The 16965-nt window shown below is 40.4% G+C and overlaps 2 protein-coding genes across 7 annotated transcripts; one reads left to right on the plus strand and one right to left on the minus strand.

Annotated features, from left to right (window-relative positions):
• The first annotated feature begins 78 nt into the window (after window positions 1–78).
• tmco6 (transmembrane and coiled-coil domains 6) lies at window positions 79–14413 on the plus strand. Of its 6 annotated transcripts, none has more exons than XM_054791053.1 (18): window positions 79–450; window positions 1077–1183; window positions 1257–1369; window positions 1440–1623; window positions 1695–1799; window positions 1862–1953; window positions 3145–3261; window positions 3384–3498; window positions 3756–3936; window positions 4745–4839; window positions 4927–5094; window positions 5172–7241; window positions 7419–7575; window positions 7660–7770; window positions 8192–8248; window positions 8323–8469; window positions 8546–8659; window positions 10114–14413. In XM_054791053.1, exons 1-12 carry the CDS (start codon window positions 360–362, stop codon window positions 5343–5345), a joined length of 1542 nt encoding a protein of 513 aa, XP_054647028.1. In that variant the 5' UTR covers window positions 79–359; the 3' UTR covers window positions 5346–7241; window positions 7419–7575; window positions 7660–7770; window positions 8192–8248; window positions 8323–8469; window positions 8546–8659; window positions 10114–14413. The 6 variants fall into 6 exon arrangements, with proteins under 6 accessions (XP_054647028.1, XP_054647029.1, XP_054647030.1 ...); XM_054791054.1 differs by having other exon boundaries at window positions 5172–5822; XM_054791055.1 differs by having other exon boundaries at window positions 5172–5359.
• On the minus strand, window positions 12323–15275 carry aldob (aldolase b, fructose-bisphosphate). The gene is made up of 9 exons (XM_054791061.1): window positions 15111–15275; window positions 14531–14643; window positions 14246–14457; window positions 13638–13692; window positions 13400–13560; window positions 13235–13318; window positions 12988–13162; window positions 12718–12917; window positions 12323–12541 (listed from the first exon to the last, which is right to left on the minus strand). The coding sequence occupies exons 2-9, from the start codon at window positions 14640–14642 to the stop codon at window positions 12446–12448; spliced, it is 1095 nt and encodes a 364-aa protein (XP_054647036.1). The 5' UTR covers window position 14643; window positions 15111–15275; the 3' UTR covers window positions 12323–12445.
• Window positions 15276–16965: the final 1690 nt, after the last annotated feature.

Here is a 16965-nt window from a genome sequence, read left to right on the forward strand (position 1 = left end):
GAAGAGGATTAATTTATGTTTTGGGGCAAATGACAGCAGTAAAAACGACAGTCAGGTATATGTTGTTTTAAAAAAAAACATAAAATATGGACCGGTGGACAAAAACGCATTTTTCATACTATGGTCTTTGATCAGCAGCACGTCCTGTACAATATACTTTAATACAAATTAAACTTTTTTTTTTAACTAGCTGCTCTGCGAAAGTGTTTATTTCTACCGCTGGTGGCGCTGTGGCTTGTTGTGGTCACATTTAAAACGCTGAAGAAGAGGTTCAACTTATGTTTTGGGGCAAATGGCAGCAGCAAGATGACAGTCAGGTATACCTTTATGTTGTTAAAAAAAAAAAACAGTAAAAGATAATGTGGAGGTTAAGTAGAGTCGGCCATAAAGTTGGCCGATCAGACTACAGCTTGGAGGAGTTCCGCTTAAAGAGGCGAGAGCACGAAAAGGGTAAGCTGTATCTAATGATAGTTTTGTATTGGTGGTCCTTGGCTACACAAATGTGGTTGAAAGTAATCAGAGTGAGCTTATGTGTGACATCTGGTATCTTTTTTTTTTAAATAAACCCTACAGTTATGGAACGATTGCTAGTTTTGCTGTAAACAAATCACACTCTCCGTACACGGAGCTTGTCCGCAATAAAATGGTGACAAAAAATTCACAGCAGTGGGAATGAATTACTAATGGAAATATTATTTCTTTCTATGAATAGAGCACTCACAAAAGTTAGGCATATTATGAGTAGTGTATGATTTTTTTGGCATGTTATTGCTGACGTCCTTGTCTTGTGTTCACTGACACAAATCTACCCTGCTGGAAAAAACAGCATAGAGCAGCATATGTTGTGTTTTCTTGTTGGTATGCTGGCGCTGGTGACCGGCATACCAGCAAGATGGTGTATGCTGGTGGACCATGCTGGTTCACCTGCTAAACCAGCATAGACCAGCATAATTTCCATGCTGGTCTATGCTGTTTTTTTCATCAGGGTACCTCCTGGTTCCCAGAGCATCTGTTTTGCATGTCATCTTCTTATGGCTGAAATATTGTTGTTGTTTTTTACTGTAAATGTGCTGTAGCTCTTCGTCAGGCCCGCAGAGACAAACATCTGGTGAGCAAGAGACTTCTGCTGATTGAAGATGAGGTGCGGCAAGAAGCCGCCATGGACACTTGCTCCGATGAAAAGGTAAGATAAATCAGATTAGGTGGACTTCACAAGAAGAAAATGCAGCATCTAAGCATGTGTGTAATGTGTGCAGGATGTTGTCAGTTTGTTCCACAAACTTCAACACAATGGTCCAGAGAGGGAAGCCCACCTCAAAACTTTGAGTCAGTTTCTTCGTGACCCGTCGGCTCAACTCGCTTTTATCAAGTATGCTGATGTTTTTTATTATGATGTGAAGACTGTCATGTTGATATATCTTTCTGTGTATTCTATCTAGGCAAGAAAACAGTATCCACCTGCTGGTCGGCCTCCTCACAGGTTCCAACACTCAGCGCCGCCTGCAGTCTGTCCGCTGTCTGCACGAACTGTCTCACTCTCCTCACCCTAGCGTGGCTTCAGCCTGTCTGCCCGCCACCCCTTACCTCCTCACCTATCTGTCTGGACAAAGCACCAGGTTCACTGTCAGTAGCCCTCCTCTACATACACTGTCATATGACAGAACCAGTCATCTGCTTGTTTTGCGGACACACAGGAGCTTTGTCTCTACACGCTTGGCAACTTGTGCCCGGACAGTGACGTTGTGAGAGAGAAACTTCTGGCTCAGGGAATCATACCAGCGCTTGCCAGCTGTATTGAGGTACATGAGTGAAATGCACCCTGCACAAAAGGTTGTAAAATGTAATTTTGATGTGTGTTTAGACCCAGAAGCATAATATGGCGGTGGTGGAAGCTGTGGGTTTCACTCTTTCTCAGCTTCTCCAAACCAAAGAAGCATCAAGCAAAATAATCCCGTAAGCATCTTTACTTTCTTATATCCTGGAGCTGGAGCCTATGCCATCTGATTGTGGGTGAGAGGGGTACACCCTCTACTGGTCATCAGGCGATCACAGGGCACATATCGACAAACAACCATTCACATCCACCACTTAAGAGCAGGGGTGTCCAAAATATTTCCAGCGAGGGCCACATAGTGAAAAATGAATACAAGGGCCACTTTGATATTTTGTAAAGCAACACATGTAAAACAAGTTATACATATTTCAAGAAAATACTGCGTCTCAGCTTTGTGATGTAGGTGAAAAAGCCTATTTATTAGTATTAGTCTTTGCTGTTTTTTCCCCTTTTTTCCCAAATATTTAAACTTTCTCCTTAATCTTTGTAAATTTTCTTCTTGTAATATTATGACTTTATTCCCATAATATTTTGACTTAATTCTCGTAAAATTACAGCCTTTTTTTCCCCATCCTAATTTTCCTAAAATTACAACTTTATTTTGTTTTGTTTGCACTTCAACTCTATGATATTAAAATTACGTTATTTTTCCTCATATTACGAGTTTATTCTTGTAAAATTGCGACTTTTTTTTGTTAGGATAGGCATTTTTTTCTTAATATTTTAACTTTATTCTCGTTAAATTACAGCTGTTTTTTTCATTTCTGCTGTTGTTAGTTTTGTTTTATTTTTTAATTTTCCAACTATTTCAACTTTCTTCAAATTTTCTTCTTATAATTCTGACATTATTCCCATAAAATAACTTTCCCCAACCTAATTTTTCATCATGACCAGTACTGTGTGTGAAATCAGTTATGAACTTGCAGAGGGAATGTGCACGTCAACTGACCTGCAGTGCACATTATTTTAGTCATTTTAATAGAATCCTACCTTGTCCATTCACATTTGACATCAACCCAAAGTCGATTGGAGCAGGGGTGTGGTTCTTCTATCGTCATCCTCATATATTTCCGCTTTGCCATAACTGGTACTCTTTCATGGTGACAGACAGAAAAGCCAAAGAAAAAGCAAAGTACAAGAGATTTGCTGATGCAACCTCGAAGATTGTTGTCAGACTTTTGAAGGCGTATTTTTCCCAAAAATGTTTTGGTGTGTTTTTTCATAATGCACACACCACAACCTACCTTTTCAATGTTTACAACTGGTAGGTTCTATTGTAGTTGCCTCATGACCCCTCTCACTGTTTATAGGTCCATTCTGGCCTCTAGTTTACCTACACACCTTTTAGCAGCACTGATACCCGACCAGAATTTTTCACTGGGTCCTGCCATCGAGTGTGCATGGTGTTTGCATTACCTTACCTGCAGGTGAGTGCTGTGTAATAACTTCAAGGCGTGTGTCAGTCAACTTTTCACTTGTAAGAATTGCTACATGAGCATTGTGCTCTTCAATAACATAACCCTTCTCTTCTGCTTCTTCTTTGGCAAAGTTCTGAGAATAACGAAGCACTGTTGGCTTGTGGAGCACTGTTGCAGTGCAGTACCCTGATAGTGTCATTGGGTGGTGCTGCTGCACAAGGAAACAGAGAGGATGGCCGAGAACTGGTGAGGAAATTACTGTATATTGTGTTCATTGGAGACTCTAAATTGTCCATAGGTGGGAATGTGAGTGTGAATGGTTGTTTTCTCTATGTGTGTCCCGTGATTGACTGGTGATCAGTCCAGGTTGTGTCCCGCCTCTCACCCTAAAAGTCAGCAGCTGGGATAGACTCCAGCTCACACTGAGCAGGATAAAAGCAGTAAAAGCAAGAATGACAAACCTGAGTTTGAATGGTCCGTCTTCCATCCTTTTTTCCCTTCAGCTTGTTTGTCCTCTGCTGAGGTCCACGGCGAACCTGCTGTCTTCCTGCACGCGCGGGGGGGCGACCGCTTCCCTGGGTGATGTTGAGCTCGCAGCCGCTCTGTGCGCTCTGCTTCAGGCCTACGTGCAGACTCGACCCTCCTTGGCCAGAGAGAGCGCCTGGGTCCTCAACAACCTCACAGGTGTGTGGGTGAGTGTGTGTGTGTGTGTGCGTGTGTGTGTGTGTGCGTGGGGGGGGGGGGGTGTATATTTTGGGGTGTATTTTTTTGTCAGAATATTTATTAGTTATTATTATTATTTATATTATTACATTATTTATTCTTGTAAAAGTGAGACTCTCTTTCTTGTTAAAATGCAACTTTTTTTTCTCCCAATATTTTGACTTTATTCACGTAAAATTACAGTTGCTTTTTCCAAATTTTCTTGTCATAATATCATGACTTTTTTCCCATAAATTTTTGCATAACCTAATTTTCCAAAAATTACAACTTTATTTTGTTTTGTTTTTTCTCAAAATATTATGACTGATTTTATAAAAAAAAAAAAAAAAAAAAAAAAAAACAACAACAAAACTTCTGTTTTCTTTAATATTTCAACTTGGTACTACTAAAATTACATTATTTTTCTTCATTATATTACGTTATTCTTGTAAAATTATGACTTGTTCTTGTTAAATTACAACTTTTTTCTCAGAATATTTTCACTCTATTTTCATTCTATTCAATCTGTTCTTTTTTCTAAAATTACTGATGGTTTTTTCCATTTTTGCAATTGTTTTTATTTAGTTTTCTTATTAAATTCTATTTTTTGAACGTGCAGCAGCCCAATGAAAAAAAAACACCCGTGGGCTGCACTTTGAACTTTCTGTACGCTAAATGAAGTCAAAACATAACTCGGATGCTAAATATAGTACATTACTTTTTATGTTTGCATATTTTTTATATAATTTTATTTATATTATTTACATCCATCCTTTTTGATGTGATCCAGCTCAGTCCAGTCTGTTCTGTTCGGCCCTGCTGACTCTTAACTTGGTCCCTGGGCTTCTCCAGCTTCTGCCATTCTCTCAGGGCATCAACACAATGGTCAGTGCAAGAACTCGAGTTCATTTATTTATTTAGTTTTTAAGATCACAACTTCTCACACTCTTCCCCGCCTCACTGTGCCTTCAGATTCTGAGAGTTCTGGCAAATGTGGCCCACAAGAAAAAGGACTTCTGCATCCAGCTGGCCCAGGTCGGTCTGCTGTCTTCCCTCTCGGCCACACTCAAAATGGCCGATCAGGAAGTGTTGATCCTTAGTATGGACATCCTTTATATGCTGCTAGCTAGTAGTCCTCAAGTAAGTCGCACACTTGACTGGATCACATACATTATCTGTGGTAGCGTCTTCCATCAGCGTCATCTCCTGTTCTTCAGGTGGCGGGGGACTTTATAAGGCAAGGCGGTCTTTCGCTTCTAGAAACCTTTCAATACTACAGTGAAGCAGATGTGAGGCGAAGGGCAGCGTACCTGCTGGAGCGCCACCTGCTGTCTTCTTCTTCACAATGCGCAGTGAATACCTGGAAATGTTGTTTCTCACGTGTCCTGTAAGCATGAAATTACAAGTAAGTATGTTTATGTTTTTGTGTTGCAGGACAGTTGGATCCCACCTTCTTGACCCAACAGCGAGTCAGAAAGATGTGGTCAATGGTATTATGTCGTTATGACAGTGGAAAAGTACATTTTAACATCGTTTTACTCACAAGTACATACAGATGATCATTATTTTTCTTATTCATTTTGTATTTTCACAGGAAATTGTCCCCAAAGTAAAGCAACGTTCCTCGCTATGTCGCGGTTTGAATATTACTCCCCCACTATATCATGTTTTAAAATATTAATAATAATAAATTATGTTTTGTGGTTGACTATGGCCTATTAATAGTCATAAAATATTGAAAGACATGTTCTACAGTATGTAGTATTGTGGTCACTAGGCATCAGTAATGTTCTGTGACTGGCTACTGAGCCACCCGAGGCGTTTATGTCACGGCTGAGATCGAAAAAAAAAGGTTCCGTGTGGAATTGGTAAGTTTTTTTTTTGCTTCTTTGTCCTTCTTCCCCGCTCGGTTTGAAATGCTTTCTGCTTTCTTAAGTTTAGAATATGCAATTTAGAGAGACTAACTTGTTAGCTCAGTAGCTTGCTATGCTAGCCGCAGTTGTCTCTTATGTCCCTGCAGCGATACCGTAGCCTGCGCAATGCCATGCCAACAACAATGGGAGTGTAAAGATATTTTAAGGACGAAAATGTAATTTTTTTGTGTGTGTGTGTGATTTTTTTTTTAAATGTCTTCGGCTGCCAGTTAAATACATTATGAGAACAACTAACATTGTCTATTCAGATTTACTGTAAGCAATAGGATACTGTATGTCATTCAGTATTTTAGTTTCAATTTTGGTTCACGTTTACATTTTGAAATTGAATTAGATGCAAACCAAAATAAAACCCCATAAGACAAGTGCTTCTCAAACAGTGGGGCAGGGGCCCATGGGGGGCCATGATGTTATCTGAAATCATTTCATTAATCTATTTCAGGGGTGTCCAAAGTGCAACCCAGGGGCCATTTCGGACCGCGGCACAGTCTAAAAGTATAATTTAACAAGAAAGACCCAAAAAAAAAAACAAAAATAGAAATATCAGTAGTAATTTTACAAAGTTAAATATTAGAGAAAAAAAGTTGTAATCTAACAAGAAAAAGCTATTTTATGAGAATAACATAATATGAGGAAAAAATAAAGCACAGCAAATAGCATGAAGTTGAAATATTACAGATTTTTTTTTTCAATCGTGATATGAGGAAAAAAAAGTTCTATTGTTGAAAAATTACTTTGTGGAAAAAGTTATTTTACAAGAATAAAGTCAAAATATTATGGGTATAAAGTCATAACTACAAGAAGAATTTACCAGAAATTTAAAAAGGACAAAGAATTTATAAGAAACAGTTCGAATAGCTCAAATTAAAAAAAATAACAACTATAATTTTAAGAGAATAAAGTCAAAATATTAACAAAAAAATATTCTAACAAGAAAAAATTGGCAATTTTATCAGAATAAACTCTCAGTATTATGAGGAAAAATAATGCCATTTTAGCAGCATAGAGTTGAAATATTAAAGAAAAATAAAAATGAAGTTTTTTTAGATTGAAGAAGTTAGATTGGGGGGGAAGCTATAATACGAGAATAAAGTCATAATATTACAAAAAAAAGAAGATTATTTTAGAAGGAAGTTGAAATATTGGGAAAATTAAAAAAAAAATAGGGAGGAAAAAAAGCAAAGACCAAAGTTCACACTAAAAACAATCGAATTCAATGACATCATCCAAAGTTTTGAGCTCCTCCTCTTGATAAAAAAAAAAAAGTTTCAAATTTCTGTACTTCCTCTTCCCACCCCCCACATTCCCAAACCGTTCCCCACACTGCTGCTCTCTATGAAAAAAGAAAGCAAGGTAAGTGCATGTCACACCTTTCTTTTTCATCATAGTTTGCTGTCGATTTCTGAATTTTTTCTGCAACTTCCCTTCCGGAAGAGTTGTGAAACACAAGCAGTGCTGCCAAGTCGTAAGGAGGGAGGGGGCGCAACGCACATCTGCTTTGACTAACAATGTTGTTTGTCATGTCTGTAGCGTCCCCACCATGGATGACAGTGCACCAACAACACCCACCACCCCCACGGAGATCACAAGAGGACAACAGCAAGGGAAACTTAAAGAAGACCCGAAGGTGCTGATGTCCAGCAAGCCTCTTCACCGCTTTGTCGAAAAGGAGCCCCAAAGTCTCGGTGTAATACATCCCTTAAAATCAGTCTTAAGCTGTCTTGCTTTATAAAGTGCATGCTCTGATGTAGGATGCTCTTCTCATCACCAGATTGTCATTGTGATCTGTGGCTGTGCAGAGGTCATGATGGGATTTGTCTTGTCCAGTGATAGTAAGACAAACTCCACTGGTCTCTACATCCCTTTCTGGCAGGGAGCTCTGGTATGCAAGACAAGTCACTCCTCCTTTTTAGCTGGTATATCAAATCATGTACTATAATTATAATGCATTATAATTATGTTCTGCTAAACTATACCTTAAAAGTCAACTTTGGAACTTCAAACCATCATCATGCATGACTGAGGGTGTGATTCCAGAAGTCTTTTACTATTTCTGAGCCACCACTGAAGAGGTGAAGGCATCCCGCAGGCATACGACATTGAAACAACGTTGATAAACTGTTGAATTAGGTCATGACAATGAGCAACACAAACACAACGTTGAAACAACATACGGCGTTCCCTCGTTTATCGCGGGGGATAGGTTCCCACAATAGCCCGCAATAAGTGAAATCATAACTAAGCATTGTTATTTTTGTTACCGCTTCTATGTACATGTACATGGTGCTCTTCTTTTTTTTCAGTTTGTCATCTGTGGAGTCTTGTCTATCTACACGGGAGCACGTCCATCAAAGAGGATGGTATTACAGCCTATTGTAATTTAATATGTGGTTATCCTAGTGGGAACAAATATGAATGCAAATCTTTTTCGCAGGTGACAGTTTGTTTGGCCATGTATGTGGTTTCCATCCTGGGAGTCATCGTGTCTTTCGGATACAGGATATCCTGCTTAACATATTACCGCTATATCAGGTTCTCTGCGGGATACTTTGTGGACAAAAAGTGGAGCCACAGCAGATTGGTACATGACATTTTGTACTCAACACAGCACGTTTTCACAGTGCTTGAAATTTAAAAAAGAGCTTTTTCTCCTCTAGGATCAAATTTATGGCATTGAAGGCGTTTTGTTCACGTGCTCTCTGTGTGTGTCGGTGCTTCTCATCTTCTTGTCAGCAGTCGCACGCTTGGCTCTCAAATCCACAAACACTCAGGTACCATCAACAGACGCAAACCATACAACTTTGGAGTTGTCTCTTAAGTGCTGGTTTCACACTCTTCATATTTGGTTTGGGTAAGATGCGCTCTGGTGCGTTTTCTCTGCAGTTTGTGTGGACCAAACGAGCAGGTCTCGGTCAAATTGGGTGTGAACTCTGGTGGGTTTTGGTTCACTTGAGTTTAAATGTGAACGCCACACAGACCAAAGACATGGAACAGTGTTCAAATGTCAGCAAAACCCACGCAGAAATGACAAATATGTAAAAGAAATTGTGTTGGAACTGCTGTCTCCTCTGCCCTCTCCCTGTGTGTGTGTGTGTGTGTGTGTGTGTGTGTGTGACGACAGCACTCTTTAGAGGTGTACTTTAGAAGCTTTTTGTGAAATCAAAGCCAGCAGAGAATAACGTTTACGTTTTCAACCGAGCAGACGGCATTTTGGTATGGAATGTTTGACTTATGGTACGTAATATGTCACAACAGCTACCCAATCAAGTTTTTGCTTTATGCATAGCGTGTGTTCTCTACTGTTCAACATTTGACCCCTGTGTGGCCCCAAACCGCACTAAAGAGGACATTTATTTTTTATTTTTAGTTCGTTTTTTGGGCCAGAATACTGAACCACAAGTGTGAACATAGCTAGCCTTAAACAAAAATATATGTGTATACAGTCATCCCAGGTTTATTGCTTTTACCGGAACTGGTTTCAGACCCGACCATGGTAAGTGAATTTCCGCAAAGTAGGATTCCTTATTTATAAATGGAATATTTTTGTAGTTAGAGCATGGAAAACCTGTATACGACCTTCTAAATACAGTTTTTAACATTATTTGAGCCCTTTAGACATTAAATAACACCCCTATAGTCACCTTTACACTTGTATTTCCCAATATAATAGATATAATCAGAGGATATAAGACAGTTTACCTTGTAGGGGAGCAGAATCGGTGGCCAGCAGGAAGCGATATCGGGGGTTCAGAGTTTTAGCTTGTTGAGGGTTGTGGCCTCAACAGTAACTTGTGTTCTTATTATGATTATTAGTATCAATGTGCCTGTTGTGAGATCATTTAAACCTGCAATAAAAGCTTGTTGTTTCGGCGATCAAGCCTGGAGCTTGTCTCACTGAACAATTACTGACACCTAGTGACCAACGTTGAATACTACATCCACAACTTGAATGGTGCTCTCAATGGCCTATACTGTATTTGTATTTTAATTCATTTAGCCACTTTTATGCTTGAAATTGCTTACTATGCATATTTTTGACTAATAATAGGCCGCGATGTAGCAAAGGAAGGCTCTACTGTAATATGAAATGCTTAACAGGAAAAGCCAAATTTGTGCGGTCACAGCGAAACCTTATACATTACATGATGTTTATTATGTATAGAAATAAGTTAGTCACCCCTATATTGCACTCATGTAACCAGCGCCTCCTCTATATCTTCGACAGGTCATTTTCCAGCGAGTTTCAACGCAGCAGAGTGACACAACATTCCAACCGTAACTATGGAGCCCTTGCACTTCATGATCATTAATCTGTACAGTTTACCGTACACTCACATTACAGCGTTAGCAGTGCTTGCTCCACGTGCCTTCCTATGCTTCCCATTGCTCCGTTTTTCAGTATTCATTTAAATATGTTTATTATTGTGGCTGTAGTTTGCAGTGATGTATCACTGAGTATGTGTAAGGCAGATTTGCACCATTGCAAACTACAATCACTATAATAAACATATCTTTAAATTAGTATGCCTCAAAACTGAGAGATTTGCTAAGGCAACAGGCCTTTCAAAAAGGCACCATTATATGAGACACCATTAGACTCTGCAGGTGTACCGAATAAAATGGCTTGTGTGCGTATCATACTTTTTATACTGGCAGCACCAAAAAAAAAATGTTTTTCACGTATTTATTACAGATTTGCATTTACTAACCTCAAATGTCTCAGATGTGCATACTAACACCACTAACCACAAACCTACAAGTAACCGAACACTCATCATAACATATATTTGGCCTACATACAGTATTAGATACCCAGTTTAGTATCATGCAATGTTAATATTACCTCATATTCTTCTATATTCTATTACACAAATACACTCATCAAACCCTGCTTAAGGCACAACCACACCATTTACAGAGATCCAGGACGTGGATCAGAAATGTTTTGATTGGCACCTTCAGAGTAATATTAAATGAAGAACACTTAAGCCTAAAACCATTTTCAACCAAGGCCAAATGTTGAGTTTGTTATTTTTGATGAATATTTATCATCGACCTGGGTTTGACGCAGGAAAGTGACAAAAGGTTGTAAGACGTCGTGCTAATATATTTTTTTTAGATATCGTTTTCATTATTTGAGGTTCCGGGGGCCATTTGTGGCCCGTGGCTTTTTTTTTTTTTTCTAATTGGCCCCGCAGTACGTTCTAAAAATGTCATTTAACAAGAAAACTAAACACTAAACAACAAAATCAGCAATTTTATAGGAATAAAGTCAATATTAAGACAAAAAAAGTCGTAGTGCGACCAGTCGCCCGAAGTCAGCTGGGATAGGCTCCAGCATGCCCCCGCGACCCTAATGAGGATGAAGCGGTATAGAAAATGGATGGATGGAAAAGTCGTAGTTTTACAAGAATAACGTAATATGAAAAAAAAAAACATCATTTTAGTAGAATCAAGTTGAAATATTAAATAAAATGTCTTTTTTTTATGGGAATAAAGTCAAAATATTATGGGATCATAGTCATTAATAAATATTACAAGAAGTAAATGAACAAAGATTATTTAAGAAGTAGATGTAAATATTTGGAAAATGTAAAAACAACAAATGTTTTTCAAAATGTGAGGTGGGCCACCCCTGGGAGGTGCTGGCGGTCTTCAGGAGATATGCTGCAGCTTGAGAAAAATCAAGAAAACCATTTTTCATACCTGCGAAGTTACAGTAATGTCAGTAATGTTTAAAGACACAATTAATTGATTTTAGGTGCTACAGTGAGAAAGTAATCTGGGGCAAGCAGAAAACTCTTTATCTTGTAAAGTTACTGCTGATTTTACAATATTTTTCAAATGCGCCACGGACCGCACTTTGGACACGCCTGTCATAGTCCCTGTGTGATCTGACAGGAAACCGCCATATTTGTCTGCATTGTTTTTAATCAGCACTCTGCAGTTTTTTCATTTTCAGAACCATCTCAGTCAGATGTGAGCGATTTACAGTTTGTTAAAAAAAAAAAAAAAGATAATTTTCATGTCTCAAATGTTTAACATCTCGGGATCTAACCTTCAATATTGCAAAGGTAGAAGGCCACATACATAAAACAACCAAACCCACGTTACATTTGCATTAATGCCGTCATGTGATCATCAGTGTGAGGCTGCTTGATTTCGCAGTCCTCAAGTCACAAGATAGCAGCATGGCCTGAGGCGGTATCACAACCATGTTAATGTCAAATAGAATGCGAAGGGGCGCAACTGCATTGTGTTCCTCCTTATGACTGTGAGCATTTTTATCTGTGAATGTGTCCTTTGGAGCACTTTTTAAGGTCTGATTTTAGCTTTCCTGTGCAATAAATGTTTATGTTGGCATTTCATTACGCACAATGCATCTTTTTAGTCCTGTAGGTATACATACATTAAAAAGACAAGTACACATTAGACACATTTGGTCACTTAAATTTATTTCAGTGAGGCAGCAAACAGCAGTTTATTCCAGAATCTTCCTCCTTAAAGGTTGCCCGTCGATGTTGTCGTCATTTGGTCCATGTGCACGATGGCTTAAATTAATAGACGTAGTTGGTGGTGTGCAGAGACTGCATGGAGGCCTGGTCGGCCGAGCCTGTGGCCTTGTACTCTCCTTTGGCAGCCAGGCCGTTGATCTGAGGGGAAAGTCACATCTAAGTGTTAATCATCAGCCAGGTTAACTGCACCACATTAGCGGGACAAACCGCATCAGAGAAATCATTTACCAGCCACAGTAGAGTTGAGTAATACAAGATAAGAGGGGATTAATACATTTATTGCCTCTCTTGTTGAGCCCTTCGTGGAGGCTTACCTTGGCCCTACTGCAGAAAGCTTCCTGTGCAGCTGCCTTGTTGGCGGCCTTGCCCTGCCAGGCTGCAAGGGTGGACGCCTGCAGCGCGCGGCCGTACGAGAAGGTGAGCTTCCAGGGGCGATATAGGGGCACCTGGTTGATGGCGTTCAAGTTGAGCGAGGCCTCCTCCTCACTCTGGCCCCCGGACAGAAAGCAGATGCCTGCAGAGTCATGGGGAAATTAGGTTGCCATTTTCTGATAACGTTGCTGTTTTTGGATGTTTAAAGCTACCTGGCACGGCTGCTGGCACGGTGCGCCTCAGAGCTGTCACGGTAGCCATGGCGACCTCCTGAGGGGTGAACTTCTTAGTGCAGGAGTGTCCGGCGGTGACCATGTTGGGCTTGAGCAGCGTGCCCTCCAGGTACACGTGGTGATCGGACAGAGCCTTGTACACGGCAGCCAGCACCTGAACATGAGCACACACATCTTTAATAAAAATCTTTTTGCCGAAATTCATTGAAATGATTCTTGAACCAACCTTCTCTGTGACATACTGGCATCTCTGCAGGTCATGGTCTCCGTCGGGAAGGATCTCTGGCTCCACGATGGGTACCAGACCATTCTGATAGAAAAAAACATATTCAGCCCTTATTATTTGTCGTGCAATTATGAAAAGACAACTACTACTCGTGTGAGTGCGTACCTGTTGGCAGATGCTAGCGTATCTAGCCAGGACGTTGGCGTTCTCTGCAATGCCGAGAGCCGACGGGCAGCTGTCTGAGATCTTGAGCACGCACCTCCACTTGGCGAAGTTGCAGCCGTCCTTCTTGTACTGCGCGCAGCGCTCTGACAGGCCGTCAAGACCTGCGGAGAGACGGCAAAACGGTTACACGTTGTCCTTACTTGCAGAAGGGCGCTTCCAGCAGGAGTCTAAATCTTACCTTGTGTGGTCGTCTCGCCGTCTGTACCATTCAGACCAGCTGTGCCTTTGTCCACCTGAAGCAGGAGACAGACGTTAACTTTCAAAATAAGAGTGCATTTCTACCCTTCAAGAAGTAATCTACAGTATACCGGGGGTATTCAATTCAAATTTGTGAGGCTACTCAAATGGTGGCCCTCAAGTTCAGTGCAAAACAGCAAACAGCTCCTGTCATAGGGCAGTGATTACCAACCACTGTGCTGCGGCACATTAGTGTGCGGTGAGCAATCATCAGGTGTGCTTTTTCCAATTTCACTTCATTAAAAGTCTAAAAGGTATTATTTATTTACAGCAAATAATGTATATTTGCTCATCTATCGTATCTCTGCCAGGGACGCAACGTGACATACAGAGCAGTTAGAGGTTCTTCCACTAGATGGCAGAAGGTATTAACATGTCATTCATACAATAAGATGTCAGGAGCTCAGTGGGCGTTTTTACCTTTTCCACATGAATCCTGCTTGGCAACAAACAGCCACTGGTGTCCAGGCTAGTTAGTTAGTCTTTAATTAAGTTACACAAGCAAAACTAGCCCTACTTGGACAATATTTATGTATGCCGCCTCCTCACCTTAATGCCCACAACAATGCCCTGGTCTTTGATGACTTGGGGGAAGGGCTTGCCCTTGTCTGACTTCTGGTAGAGCGTCTCATGGAACAGGATGACCCCTCCTATGGACTTTGAGATGGAGTCACCGGCCGAGAAGAGGAGATCACGGAAGCAGCGACGGTTTTCCTCGTTGTTCTCCACGTTGATCTTCTGCAGACGCTTTCCCATGGTGCCTTTAAAAAGGGTATGCGTATTTAATCACAGAATTTCTTTTTTTAATGACATTGTCTGTCAATGTAAACTGACCAGTGGACTCATCTGCGGCCAGGATCCCCTTCCCTGGGGCCACAATCAGCTGGGCAATTTCTGACAGCTCCTTCTTCTGCTCCGGAGAGAGAGATGGGAATTGCTGAGCCATCCTAGAGGGGAGAAACGGGTTACTAAAGACGTGAGTCTTTGCAGAAAAGTATGAGGAAGGTAATGTTGTTTTTCCCCTGATCGCTAACTGCCTGTGTTACATCACCTCTGTAAATATTTGGCTTGCGCGGTTCAACTTTGAGCCTTCAGTGCAAAAATGCTAGACTTCAGGCTGCGTGTAAGAAGCTTTGCAGTGATACCAAACTATGAGCGAGCTATAACTTGCAGGCGGGGTATTTCATGTTTTCACAAAGCCACCGGACTGGCATGTTGCATTCACTGACGCGTCAGCACTCGCTCACTTTTCAAAATAAAACGTTCAGTAAGCAAATAGAAATGCGTACATGACTGAGCTTGCGCAGGCAGTCAACTCGTCATGCAAGTTCCGCCTACTTTAGGCAGTAGATTTAAATTTATACAAAATGACACCCGCTCCAAAAAACAAATGTAATAAAAGTGGAAAACTTACTTGACAGTGGGATAGAACAGTGGCGGAGAGGTAGGTGCGTATCAGACGGAATACGGAGGCCGAGAGGTGAGACTGAAGTCGTATTTAAGAACGAGAAGGCGGTGCTGTGTGCTGTGATGTGGCGGGGCGTGCTTCACCCCGGGCAACGCTATTGGCCCAAAGCGGACAGACATGGACGGTGCTTAGGACCAATAGTGCTCCTGAGTGGACTCTAGGTTCTCATCTGGGCCTGCGGGCAGGAGGTAAAATAATCAAAACGGTACACAGTGTGTCATCTGACGCACGCTATGTCGCAACAAAGGTTGCTGCTGGGTTTGTTTAGTTGTGGGGAAAGTACATTTTGCAGGAAATCCATTCAAAGGGAGGAGTACAACGGGGGAAAACAGCGACATCTGTTGGGGTAGTGCAGAGTTGCAACTCCGACAACTTCTCTCAATGTTTATAGCACGGGTGTCCAAACTTTTTCCAGCGAGCGCCGCATTGTGAAAAATGAAAGGATGCACGGGCCAGTTGCAACACATGTAGATATGCTAAGAAGTTATATATATTTCAAGTCATAACTGCATCTCAGCTTTGTGCTAAAGGTGAAAGAGTAGTATTAGTATGAACGCTGGTCTTTGCTCTTTTGCTCCCTATTTTTTCTGTTTCCCCCCCCAAATGTTTCCACTTTCTGCTTACACATTTATTATGTCATTATTATGACTTTTTTCCAATATTTCTACTTTATTGTCATAAAATTACTGCTTTTTAAAATAAATTTTCTTGTTTGTTTTCATTTTGTTTTAATTTTTTGTTGTCTTGTTTTGCCCCCCCACCCAGTTACTTCAGCTTTCTTCTTGTAAATTTGGTTGTCATAATTATAATATTTGGACTTTATTCTCGTGACTTTGTACGCAACGTAATAAAAAAAATGACAACCTTATTTGTTGTTTTGTTTCTCATAATATCACAACTGAAAAGTATTTTTCCTTTAATACTTCAACTTTATGCTACTAAAATTACATTATTTTTTCATGGAAAATTATGATGTTACTCTTGTAAATTTATGACTTTTACTGCTGATTTTTCCATTTTTGCTGTTTTTTTTTTTTTCATTTTATTGTTTACCAGTAATTTTTTTTGTTTAGTTTTTGTTTTTATGTTTTATGGACCATGTATGTGTCTGAAATAAAGTTGTTGATGATGATGATGTATTTTTAAAATGTGCAGCGGGCCGATAAAAAAAAAAAAGCTGTGGGCCGAAAATGGCCCCCGGGCAGTACTTTGGACACCCCTGTGTTAAATTGTAAACATGTGGTGTTTTTTTAATGTAACCAATGTTAAGCATGTTCGAAATAAACCATTACCATTTCCTGTTCCAGCATGACTTTCTTTGGCCAAGTGCACAAAGCATTAAGGGCATGCTTGGATGGGTTGGGTTTGGAAAAACAACACATCGACAACAACCTTTTGGACGAACTAGTACCAATATTGTAAGCCAGGCTAGTCTGTTCCTTTTTGTATAATGTCCCATTATCACTACTACATCAATTTTTTAACGAATATTGCAACAGTTTATTTATCATTGCATGCACAAACTGTTGTGTTATTGGTTACACAGACACGCAGAGGGCGTTGCGTATGCCCCCCACTCGGTCCACAAGATGACATCAATCAGTTTGAGTGTGTTTGAGTCTGTTTGTGCCTCAACAAAAATGCGTTTACACAATATGGACTGTGAACCGCGTGCAATGTACCTTTAAGTATTGCTGATCACAGTTCAGTCAAGGGTCCATTAGTCGCTTTTATGTAAGGACTGAGGAAAAAAAGAGGGCGGGAAGTGCAGTTAATTCTTGGACCCAGAACAGAGAGAAGT

Source organism: Dunckerocampus dactyliophorus, chromosome 11, assembly GCF_027744805.1.
Source record: "Dunckerocampus dactyliophorus isolate RoL2022-P2 chromosome 11, RoL_Ddac_1.1, whole genome shotgun sequence".
NCBI lineage: Eukaryota > Metazoa > Chordata > Actinopteri > Syngnathiformes > Syngnathidae > Dunckerocampus > Dunckerocampus dactyliophorus.

Bases quoted from the DNA above. Each gene is read 5' to 3' on its own strand.
- tmco6 (XM_054791052.1), top strand. From the start codon at position 360: ATGTGGAGGTTAAGTAGAGTCGGCCATAAAGTTGGCCGATCAGACTAC. The intron at 1,184-1,256 runs GTAAGATAAATC...TAATGTGTGCAG, and splicing joins ACACTTGCTCCGATGAAAAG to GATGTTGTCAGTTTGTTCCA. The intron at 1,954-3,144 runs GTAAGCATCTTT...CACTGTTTATAG, and splicing joins GCATCAAGCAAAATAATCCC to GTCCATTCTGGCCTCTAGTT.
- aldob (XM_054791061.1), bottom strand. From the start codon at position 14,642: ATGGCTCAGCAATTCCCATCTCTCTCTCCGGAGCAGAAGAAGGAGCTG. The intron at 13,693-14,245 runs GTGAGGAGGCGG...CTCCTGCTTCAG, and splicing joins GCATTGTTGTGGGCATTAAG to GTGGACAAAGGCACAGCTGG. The intron at 13,319-13,399 runs GTACGCACTCAC...TTTTTCTATCAG, and splicing joins ACGCTAGCATCTGCCAACAG to AATGGTCTGGTACCCATCGT.